The sequence below is a fragment of the Salvelinus sp. IW2-2015 genome, linkage group LG4q.1:29 (genome assembly GCF_002910315.2).
Source record: "Salvelinus sp. IW2-2015 linkage group LG4q.1:29, ASM291031v2, whole genome shotgun sequence".
NCBI classification, from domain to species: domain Eukaryota; kingdom Metazoa; phylum Chordata; class Actinopteri; order Salmoniformes; family Salmonidae; genus Salvelinus; species Salvelinus sp. IW2-2015.
In genome coordinates this window covers 50,394,056-50,406,533 of record NC_036842.1, presented here as the reverse complement: position 1 = coordinate 50,406,533, position 12,478 = coordinate 50,394,056, and the positions used below count along the sequence as shown (strand labels likewise).

Genomic DNA, 12,478 nt, shown 5'->3' with positions numbered 1-12,478 from the left:
CTTTTTTCTCAAACATTTTATGAGATTGTAGAACACTTTGGGAGGGATCTTAAGCCATCCCTCCATACATAATCTTTCTTTCAAGATCCTTGATATCATTTGTCTGCACCTATGGAGTGCCCTCTTCAATTCAAACTGCAGGTTTCATCCAAAAACGTAAGCATATCCTGAGAAGTACCTCATACCTACGGTAAAATATGGTGGTGGCTCTTGGTTGTTACGGGGCTATTTTGCTTTCACTGGTCCTGGGGGGCCTTGTTAAGGTCAACAGCATTATGAACTCTACCAAGTACCAGGACATTTTAGCCAACAACCTGGTTGCCTATGCCAGGAGGCTGACACTTGGCCACGAGTGGATCTTCCAGCAAGACAATACCACCAAGCACACATCAAAAATCCACAAAGAAATGGTTAATTGACCACAAAATCATCATTTTGCAGAGGCCATCTCAGTCTCTGGACATGAACCCAATTGAAAACCTGTAGTTTGAATTGAAAAGGGAAGTACATAAGAGCAAACAAAAGATACCAATAATGTTGGACCTGACTGTATAAAACCAGCACAATCTTCTGAGCCCTGCCTAATCCTTCCCAACTACTATGTTCTTAGGAGCTTGAGGACATTCAAGAACAAACCCTTTTTACAGGTTTTGGAAAGAAAGTACACATCTTAATGTGACATTGCAGGAAACTGCCCAGAGGTATTGCTTTAACTAGGACAGAGGTGTACAAAAAAAAAGGATGGCGAAAAGAGAAAGGCTTTGACGTGACAGCTCACATACTTGCACTCTTCGTCCAGCAGGTGGAGCAACGCAGTGGGCTTCTTGCTGATGAGGTTGATGCAGCCGGTGTTGTCGATGTAGTCGATGTTGTGCCAGCTGATGCCCTCTGCCCTGTACTCCTCCTGAGGAGGCGGGGGGGAACAACAGTGATGTGGTGTCAGAAATAGTGCTGACGGTAAAAGTTGTTCACAAATCATCCAATACATAACATTTCCCCTTTGGGACTCAAAGTTTATTCAATTCACGTGAAGGTCAAGTCAAAAGTCTGGGGAATGCAGCAGAGAAACAACATGATTGAACAGTAAATTCATCACACTTGTTATGGTACATTCTGCTAACTTTAAAGGGATACTTCGGGAATTTGACAATGAGGCCCTTTATCTACTTCCCCAGAGTCAGATAAACTCGTGAATACAATTTTTAAGTCTCTGCGTGCAGTTTGAAGGAAGTTGCTAACAAGCGCTAGCGCAATTGCTAACAAGCGTTAGCACAACGACTGGAAGGCGATGGTACATGCTAAGCTAACATATGGAATTGTTTTAAGATGGTCATACCATGGATCATTTAGCTATTAGATTTTTTATTTTAGGACCACATTAGGTATAAAAAAAAAATTACAAAATGATTATTAGATAAAATATTGAGTTTGGTCTTTACTACTAGCCCATAAAAATGCATTGAACAATACATTAATAAATGGAAACAAAAAAAATATTCCTTATGATTTATTTTTTGACTAAGGTTTTGAAGTATCCGTCTCAGGAAATACTTTAGTTTTTTTGGCCACATATTTTGTTGGCACAAAACTACCTCCAACCCTTCGTTTGTATGGGTTACCTTCAGATTAGTGCCGTTTGGGCGTTACAGACATTTATGAGAAGACCGATTTTCGGCTCATGGTACGATAAACACAGTTGCAGGCCGGCATAGGCGGATGCAGTGGATTGCCCAAACCTGATATCTCTAGCTTAAACTGACGGATTCTGCTAGCCGATTTTTGTATTATGTTACTTAGATTGACGCATGGGTGCGTCAATAGACTCTTAAGGATTAACTTCCTTCATACTGGACACAGAAAGCATAAGCCACATTGAAACAGACCAGACGTTAACTATACAACAAAGGTCTCCAAGTGTGAACAGTCCCCCCCCCCAAAAAATGAGGGCGAGACTTTTTACAGTGTAACGTCGCGAAGAAAGTCGAGAAAACCATCAGTTTATGACACCTGGAACCCAGTGGAGTTGTGGGGGATATAAACAGGTTTAGGGGTGCAGGTTACGTATGTTAGCTGGGTGTTCTAAGCCCCTCGAGCTCTCCCGACTACTGTAGTATGACCCAGAAGCCCTGTGGGAGCCATCGTGTGCATCTTTGGGTCAGACACCATCACAACAACAGAGGACCAGGAAGTGGAACTAGCCGGGACGCCCATCTCCGCGGCTAGCAGGGCTTACGGTGTGGCCTGCTGAAGCAGGAACATGCTTTCATGTGTGCGACTTGACATGCCTACCCCTTCCTCTCTCTCTGAGGTCTAAACCCTATGTGGCAAGCACACTAAGAAAAGCCTTCTTAACATGCAGTAGTTAGAGAAAAGAGGTTGTGGAAAAGGAACCAGAAATGACAAATTAGTCATTKGTGTGCGTTTTAGAGGAAATAAGTCTTTCTATTCCTCAGCCCAAGTGGCAACTAGAGGCAAACTATACCCATGAAATTGTACATACAACTTACTCACATCACGAAGCATTACTATACCGTCTCATTATGACAGTGCACCTGTGTTCATCTATCACAAAAGACAAAAGTTCAAAATATATATATATATTTTTTTAGAATTGTCAAAGAAATTCCAACCTGGGACATGACAAATCTGCACTAAACACAGGGCAAAGCAATCAAGGCCTAAACCTTCCTGTATTACAGAGGGGAACATAAGTTTTATGTGCAACAGAGCTTTTCAGGGGTTATGGCCGTATCATCTATTACTGCAGTTTGTGCTCTCTTCCTGTGCTCTGTCTCTCTCTTTCTCTCTCCCCCTCTCGGTCACTTGCTCTCTGTCACTCGGCTCTCTCTCTCGCACTCTCCTCTTTTTCACTGCTCTCTCTCTGCATCCTATGCTGTATTGTGCTTGGCAGGCTGCCCCAGTGTTAATGGCCCAGGGCCGTAGGGGACAGAAGCAGGCTCTCTCTCGTTACTATAAAATGAAAGGGTGGTTTATTGAAGTGTAGGGAGGAACACTGGGTCTGTAGAGGGAGTTGGGAGCAGGTTATGGTGATTTTACACCTTTAAAAGCAGCTACAGTATAGATACAGCATTGTGAGTCATGGAGCATCTCTGTATAGCCTGATCCCAGATTTGTTAGAGCAGTCTTGCCAATAGGAGTTGGAAAGAGGCAACATAGGAGGAATAGATCTGGGATCAGGCTATCGGTGTTAGTGAGGGTAGTTTACTTTCTCTGTACTAATACTGTAGAGCAGAGAGTTCTGAAGGAGTCAGAGGATTGGGACTTAAGACGGATCCACATGACTCATAGTGATGACGTACTCAAGGCGTAAGCTGAACTCACTGACCGGAAATAGTAGCTACGGGGTTGGAATAAGGCGGTTCCGGTAAAGCTAATGAAATCCTATCAAAATGATGGCCATTTTACATTTCATTAAGTTTCCAGACTTAAGTGGGTGGGTGATGCATCATGAATGAACTGGCATTCCATTTACACAATTATTCATAGAAAAGGCAGAATTGAATCGCCCTCTGATTTRAAACACAGACACCAGAGCACAGATGTTTTCTTGAAGTTGGTGAGAAGTCTATATATCTCAGGAGAGTGCCTAAATGTGATACACTGTTCGCATAGAGGCTGTGGTCAAGTGCTTTTGAGCTCGGATACGTCTGTAAATCATTTTCATACGGAGCGAAAATTAAGGAGCAATTGGCATGGCGGTGTAAACATTGGAGTCGGGCCCCTGTGGGTAATACTATTCGGTGGGGTCCTATTTGCTTTGGCCACTGTTKAAATGTAAACACTCAAATACTCGCTGCTGATAAGAGTAACTGATTGGTTGGAGAGGTGAGAGGGCCCAGTGTGGGGGAAGAGGACTAGGACAAATTTTTTGCATGTCATCACCCTAACAATTCAAGTTAGGATTTGGGGAGGATAAACTGGATAGCTGATCCTAGATTGAGCGCAAGCAAGGGGGAGTGGAATAAATTGACCCTACACACTAATCTGAGGTCGTTTTTGCATTTCATCAGGATCTTATCAGATTAGGATTTGGAGATTGTAGGCTGATCCTAGATCTGTGGCGATGTGCAGCTTCGACCCAGAGCAAGGGATGGGGATTAGAAGTGTGTAGTATTTTTCTTCATTCAAACGTCAGCTGGAGGGAGGGGACATGACCACACTACTATTCACAAACACAAATCATTCAGAATCTGGCAACCCCTTACACAGGGCCTGGTACTCAATTTAACCTCCACAGTTTGTATTGTAAAATAAACTCCCATATGAAAAAAAATAGCTATGCAGGGCCAAACTTTTGGGTGAACTTATAATAAACTTTAATCACCTTAAAGCAACATTAGGGGTGATGTTTTTGGGGTAAATGCTTAAGTGGCAGTTTCCTACTTACTAGTTGGCCATCACAAGGACAGGTCCTGATCATGTGTCAGAATGTTATGGCAAAATGTAGATTTCCGCCTATATAGACATACCCAAAAGTAATTAATTTCATGAGATGGCCATAAACAATAACTAGTAATGCGGCAGAGTTCTAGAAAGGTCTGGAACTCACCTTTCTGATAAAGATAGTTATACATTGCTGAGGTGTACTCACTTTTGAGGACAAAAGCTCAAGGAAATAATATTATGAAAATATAAACAACTATACAATTTTTTTTCTATAAAACATAAGTGGTTGAATAGGGCTTGAAGTACCTGAAATGCTTTCTAAATATAGTAACAATCAAATTACAAATAACTTAGAAGATTTCACCTTTCTTATAACTGTAAAARAAATCTGATCACATTTAGTGACGGTACAAATTMGGCCTCATTTCATAGAACTGACGACAGAGCATCTTCTACCAAGCCTCCTCTGAGCGATGCAGAGACACCATTAGAATGTTTGCAGAGTCGTTACAACTTCAGCTTTACGCACAAAGGTGACTCCGTCCCTCTGTGACCAAGAGAAAGTGGCCGTGTTTCAATTCTACAAAATTATTTACAAACTATTCACAATGAGAGCTCTAAATCTGGCTGAAAATAATCACAGCGAGATGAAACCACGATTGATCAAATTGCTGAACTGTCCCCTTTCATATGGATTATGTGTGTGTTTGTTTTCGCAGGTGCATTTCGGTGCACCTGTGATAACCTCTGCAAATCTGTGTACGCGACCAATAAACTTTGATTTGATATGCCGTCTCCCAGGCTGGGCTCCGTCGATTCTTTGTCTAGGTAGGCCAGAAAATGTGATGTCTTTGCTTTGCTGACAGYGTGGTAGCGGGAAGCAGGCAGATGGGGCTTTCCAGCACTGGACCCTGRGACYTTCACAGAGCGCTTTGTACACCAGTCGGAACCGGTCCAGAACTGCTCAAAGTCCCCTTAATATCAAAGAAGTTTAAGAAACAAAGTGAGGTATGATGATAGAAATCTATAGTATAGGCCTAACAGAAAAACACTGACTTCATAAGATTTACTAAGGCTTGGTTGGTTTTAGCTACTGTTATGTTTGACAGGGCCTTACACAACAATGTTTTCCATGACAAATGACACATTCTGTTTCACACCTGAACTAATATTAACCAACACTGTACAATTGACCAGCTGTATTTGTTCAGAAAATCATTTTGTATTATTTCACTTCATATCAAATGTTCCTTTTTATGAGAAAAGAGCAATTAGTGCATTTCAAAAGTTGCTGTGAAGGCCCTAAGCTGGGCTAAAAACACTCAGTATGTTGTGTGTGTGTGTAGGAGTGGAGGGTGGAGGTGACAGAAACAGATGACATAGCCAATGCCAGCTGGTGGTTATATGTGAGCGTCATTGTGAGTGAAGGGACATTAGCCCACACGTTTAAAAACACTGCTCCCCCCCCCTCCTCCAGCTGGCAGCGATGGGCCCGCCCGCCGACCTGCCACAGCCAATCAGGGACCGGCGAGAGGGAGACGAGCGGTGACAGCCATCGTGTCTGTCTGTCTGATCACAGCGTACATCTATCCAGCATCAGTTTTAGGAGGTTACCATGAGAATGAGAGAGCTACGGTGGTTTACAGAGTAGACGACCTAACATGCAGTGCATACCACATCCACTGCAGTTGTATGCATGTGRATCAGAGATGTGTTGACTGCAGAACGAGGGTTTAGGGTATGTCATTGTGTTAAGGACAACTGAAGTGTTGCTCACCAGTTTCTCATCATGATAGYCCGAGACAGACAGAGTATTACTGTGTTAATGAAAACTCAAGTGTCTCAGCCTCGTAATGACAGCTCATCACACAGCCTAGGTCCTCCAGACCTAATTTACTCACGGGTGACATGCTAAATGTTAACTAAAGTACACTGAGGACYTGCAGGCAGTCACAAAATTTTGTCAGCCGGGTGATTGTCAAGCAAATAACGGTCGGTCTCAAGGTAATTGACCGTGAATTAACATAAACACATTTAGCATCTCCTGGCTTCCACACAGCCTACAAGTCACTGATGCAAACCTTTGGAACATCTACATTTTAAAAAGTCTAATAAATCCATGTAATGCAGCCTACACCTTCACAATAAATCCATTATTTATTTTAGGCAGGTCTAAAGAAAATGTAGTCTATTTCCAGAAGAACAGAATAGTATACTCAACTGAGTTGTCCTTATGTTAGGCCCTGATCTGGCTATGCCATATGGCTGTGGGCTACACTAGCTCATTTATCAGACAAGATTTGGTTAGAATTCTGTGGTATTATTTTATTGTGTGAAGAATACAATTGAACAAAGCAGAATAAAATAGAAAGGATATTTTCTCCAAACGATTTGCGCACATGTGGCTATTCTGTGTTGAGCGGTTAATGAAGAAATAGYTACTCCTATATGTTTTATTGAGAGTTATTAATGTAACTTTAGTTGTTCTACAAACGTTGGGCTATATGTTTCCAAACATAGTCTGGGACAGTTGTGGGATGCGATAAATCCCAAATTAATACAACCACTAGCATCAAAAAAACGTTTTTACGCAATGAGGCTMACACAACGTTTAGCTTAAAATGTGATCAACTATTAGGCTATTTCTTCACATTATAAGCGCAGCAATGCGCACACGGCAGTTGGCTATAAGCGTGAATGTTCCATTACCGGGAAAARACCATTATSAAAAAGGGTCTGTAAATGCAATTATGCAGGTAATGCTTTTATMATAAAGGTGCATTTTTATGGTGAAAATGATCTTCCCCAAACTTGAAACTCACGCACTGCTCATGTATGCCAGTTAGGCTCTACACCCCTTGTAAAGCGGATTAWTGTGCTACATTTGAAGTTATCTGGCCACTTTAGTTGTGATACAAACCTTATCAAAACATATATAGGCCTATCGGCTAGGCTACATGAGGTGTGSGACTATGATTCGAAAAAGTCAACAAAAAAGGCATTGTTTCTTGCCTTACGCTGGGCATCCTTCACAAGTGATAATATATCATTCACAAGTGATAAGCAATGTGCTTAATATTAGGAGAGTTGAGAAATAAATATGGGCGGCCTAGCCTATAGAAAGCTGATGGGAGTCTCCTCTTTTTAATAGAGGCCATCACTCTGATTTTATAGAAATGTTGGGKKACATGAAGTGTTTGATTCGATTTTTTATTACATTTGCTTTGATGTCAGAGTGATTAGAGGGACAATAGAGTGCTGAGCACCAGGCAGTTAGGAAGTTTGGTAGGTTACTAATGARCATCAGCAGCATRAGAGCTTGGAGAAGCCTAATTACCGTGACTAAWKAGTCAAGTGGAATTTGACTGCCTTCATGACGCCAATGTGGCGGTAATACGGRCACCGCAACAGCCCTACATGCAGTGTAGCGATGGTTGAAATAGAACAGAGAGATTCAACCACACATACATTATTCTACACTTAGACAAAGAGGGAAAGACCTACAGTAAAATAATGATTACCTGATTAGATATGAAAACACTCAAACACAATTACAGACAAAATCAATTGATCAATTGACAGAAGAGTGAATCTAAAAGGTCCTGCTTTAGCGCAACCACTTAGCAGCTGTGTGTGTGTGTGTGTGTGTGTGTGCCCTTTCTGCCCTGCTATTTCACTGTAATGGCAGTGGGTTAGTAGATACGTGTAGTAGTGCAGGTGGTGAGTCATGGAGAGGTAACAGTACTGACAGTTTCTGACGCAAATAACCGGTCACAGCAATGACACGCAGCAGCTAAAGGACTCAGGGCTAACTTGAAAAAGAGATTCCTATCTCAATGGGACCAGGTCCTGTATCCACAAAGCGTCTCAGTAGGAGTGCTGATCTATGATCAGTTTTGACTTTTAGATCATAATAAATAATATTATATGGAAAGATCCTAGATCAGCACTACTTCTCAGATGTTTTGTGGATACGGGCACTGGTTAAATAAAGAATAAATTAATAAAAACATGCATCATAGAATTAATGCTAGGATGGATGAACTATACTTCCTGGTACAGAGAAAAATAARACAAAAAATGAATTGGATGTTCTAAGCCCACAATAATGCTTAAACCACATCAGGATAAAATGTTGAGTGTAGTTACCTTTWAATTCAAGTGCGCACCAGCAAGAGAACATTCTTTGGTCAGTGGAGTTTTCTGTAGCGCACATGTGATTACGGAGTTTGCAAAACAAAAGGCCACTGGATTGATGCAAATAATCATGATATCATCCTGCCAGGTAGGCATAGTTTACCTCGTAAAATAACATTTAGAAGGTTTTTGGGATCATCTCAACAAGAAGGTTATCYTTAGCATCATCGCTAACGGCTGCACAAAYGGTAGACATACACGCGCATCACAGATACGGCCATTGCCTTTTCAGAAAGTTGCAGGGAATATGAATCACTGACACATTTTGTTTGATGTCTTGATGATCAACTTAATACATGTTCTAAAAAGTTCAATCAATTTAGTTGATTTTCTACCAAATATATTTTAGAATATTGTTGAATTCCGTTTTAATGTCTGGATTCTGTGATTCAGTCCGCAACGCYGATATGGTAAGGCCCCACATAAGCWACTTAAAATKCTCAAAAGTCCGCAAAAGAAACTTACCACACTGAAAAGTCTGCATAAGAAATTTAAAACACACAGAACTTGAGTAAGAAACGAACCACACTCAAAAGTTCTCCTAGTATGCCATAAGCAAATGAACAAACTCAAAAGTCCTCTGGGGCGCTGGGGCGCTAGCCTAAATAGGCTAAATGAGACATAAACCAAAACAATAAACACCATGCATACAAAACATGAATAGAACAAGCCTATCTCCAGGTCATTATAAGTGGTAAACACAGACAGAGGGGAGACAGGCAGCGTTACTCGAGTCGGTAGCCAAGAAGGCCAAAACATCCTCATCAAAACCAAATCAAAACACCCCGCCTGGAAACCTCTTGAGTGCGTAAATTCCAGACCTCGTAAACCGTGCATTTACTGCATTCCTTCCGACGATGAGGAAATAGCCCTTTTTCACAACCCTATTCATTCTGTGTGGTTTTCATCTACTGTTTCAATCTGAAGCGATAAAAAGTCCTATCATTTTTGGAGAAATCATCTATAAACATAATGTTGTGGAATGTGGAGTAGATTCAATGCAGTGACACGAATGCATACCCACTCTGAAGCGCAGACATACATATATATATATACACACACACACACACACACACACACACACACACACACACACACAGTATGACGCTAACACACACAACGGCTGGGTGTGAGCGATTGTGTGCCCAGCGAATAAGACCAAGGTGAGGGTACTATAGAAAGGAAATGACAACACACCTCACAATAGCCATTGTGGAACTTGTAAACAGGCAGATCAGTCACTGCTTTCAGGTTAAAGTGCTCACACATCTCAGCTAAAGAGCCATAAGTCACAACTATAGAAATATATAATTACTAGAATGGACATTTGCATTCAAGTCAACATTCCATGATGGGTAGACTCGCAGCTTCCTTCTATTTCTACAGTCACACACACACACACACCTCTTACCTGCTCAAGCTTAAAGATGTGCTGATTGAAGTAGTGCTGGAGCCTCTCGTTGGCAAAGTTGATGCAGAACTGCTCAAAGCTGTTGTTCTCGTAGTCTTCAAAGCCAAAAATGTCCAACACTCCAATTGAAAGAATCTGAAGTGAAAGAGAGAGTTCAGTTTCATTTGGCATTGATCAAATATTAAACATTTGAGTACATAATACTCAATTTAGAAAAAAGACAATGAGCTCTTGATGAACCTCCCATCAAAACCTACATAACCCGAACATAATGGAATAACGGTGCACCATATGTCACTGTCCATGCCATCATGCTATCTCTATGCAGGCCTCATGAAAAGCGTACAATTTGTAAGACCCAAACAAAACAGGGGAATGACAAATTGTGAGTGACAGATGGATGTTCAACTCTGCTCCAATATCTTATGTCTCAAGAGTCTAGCGGTCTGGCTGAGCACATCAGAGAGCACTGTGGGACAGAAGAGAGCTAAGGGACAACAGTGCCTCTAACATTGCCCCAAACCACAGCAGTCTAAATCTACCCTCATCTGCTCTCCCACACACACACACACACACGTCTGTTGAGCACCACCAAAACAAGCAGAAGAGGCCATCATGCCATCTGCCTCAATTTTCTGGGCACACATGTGGACACAAACACACGCACGCATTTGGGAGGAGAGAAGCAAATGTGATCTGTGATCTAATCCTTTGCATGCCCACTGGGCAAAGCCAGTCAGCTGCCACGGTGACCCCTCCCAAACCCACATGCAGCAAAAATGATGCAACTTCAGTACACACCAAACTGAGATAGAGCGAAACATAATCAGTACAGATAACAGTAACAAAGAAACAGAGAGAGAGAGAGAGAGAGACCTTTAAATAGAGCCACAGACCAAATGAAAGAGGTCAATAGAGCTAGACATGAGGTTAGGTAAGAAAAGAAAAGGTCTGTTAGWSMWWKSWCTGTTAGCATGCCAGCTAAAAGCTAACAAGCTCCTCTGGTTTTTCCACACTCCGAGCCCTGCTGGAACACACAGCCTACGCAATCTTAATCACAGTGCAAAAACGTGACGAATTCTACTGGCCTGTGATGAAATTATGTGTGTGTGAGTGAGCCAGTGACAGAGAAAGAGAGAGTGTGTGTTTGTGTGTGTGTGTATGTGTTTGTGTGCGTATGTACAGTTGAAGTCGGAAGTTTACATACATTTAGATTGGAGTCATTAAAACTCGTTTTTCAACCACTCACAAATTTCTTGTTACCAACTATAGTTTTGGCATGTCGGTTAGGACATCTGCTTTGTGCATGACACAAGTAATTTTTCCAACAATTGTTAACAGACAGATTATTTCACTTATAATCACTGTATCACAATTCCAGTGGGTCAGAAGTTTACATACAATAAGTTGACTGTGCTTTAAACAGCTGGAAAGTTCCAGAAAATTATGTCATGGCTTTAGAAGCTTCTGATAGGCTAATTGACATCATTTGAGTCAATTGGAGGTATGCCTGTGGATGTATTTCAAGGCCTACCTTCAAACTCAGTGCCTCTTTGCTTGACATCATGGGAAATTCAGAAGAAATCAGCAAAGACCTCAGAAAAATAAAGTCTGGTTCATCCTTGGGAGCAATTTCCAAACGCTTGAAGGTACCACATTCATCTGTACAAACAATTGTACGCAAGTATAAACACCATGGGACCACGCAGCTGTTATACTGCTCAGGAAGGAGACGTGTTCTGTCTCCTAGAGATGAACGTACTTTGGTGCAAAAAGTGCAAATGAATCCCAGAACAACAGCAAAGGACCTTGTGAAGATGCTGGAGGAAACAGTACAAAATTATCTATTCCACAGTAAAACGAATCCTATATCGACATAACTTGAAAGGCTGCTCAGCAAGGAAGAAGCACTGCTCCAAAACTGCCATAAAAAGCCAAACTACGGTTTGCAACTGCACATGGGGCAAAGATCGTACTTTTTGGAGAAATGTCCTCTGGTCTGATAGTTTGAACTGTTTGAACTGAACTGTTTGGTCTGCACAATGTATCACCGGGGCAAACTACCTGCCCTCCAGGACACCTACACCAGCCGATGTCACAGGAAGGCCATAAAGATCATCAAGGACAACAACACCCGAGCCACTGCCTGTTCAACCCGCTATCATCCAGAAGGCGAGGTCAGTACAGGTGCATCAAAGCAGGGACCGAGAGACTGAAAAACAGCTTCTATCTCAAGGCCATCAGACGGTTAAACAGCCACCACTAACATTGAGTGGCTGCTGCCAACATACTGACTCAACTCCAGCCACTTTAATAATGGAAAAATTAATGTAAAAAAATGTATCAATAGCCATTTTAAACAATGCCACTTAATATAATGTTTACATACCCTACATTACTCATCTCATATGTATATACTGTACTCTATACCATCTACTGCATCTTGCCTATGCCGTTCTGTAC

General features: G+C 41.7%; 1 protein-coding gene across 1 annotated transcript in view; it reads right to left on the bottom strand.

The window, feature by feature from the left end:
• Positions 1 to 12,478, bottom strand: part of myo9ab (myosin IXAb) — a 186,258-nt gene that overhangs the window by 62,735 nt on the left and 111,045 nt on the right. The window contains exons 11-12 of the mRNA XM_070439636.1: positions 10,016 to 10,150; positions 783 to 904 (exon numbers count right to left, since the gene is read on the bottom strand). Of these exons, the coding sequence (XP_070295737.1) occupies positions 783 to 904; positions 10,016 to 10,150 (257 nt within the window). The remainder of the gene's footprint in view (positions 1 to 782; positions 905 to 10,015; positions 10,151 to 12,478) is intronic.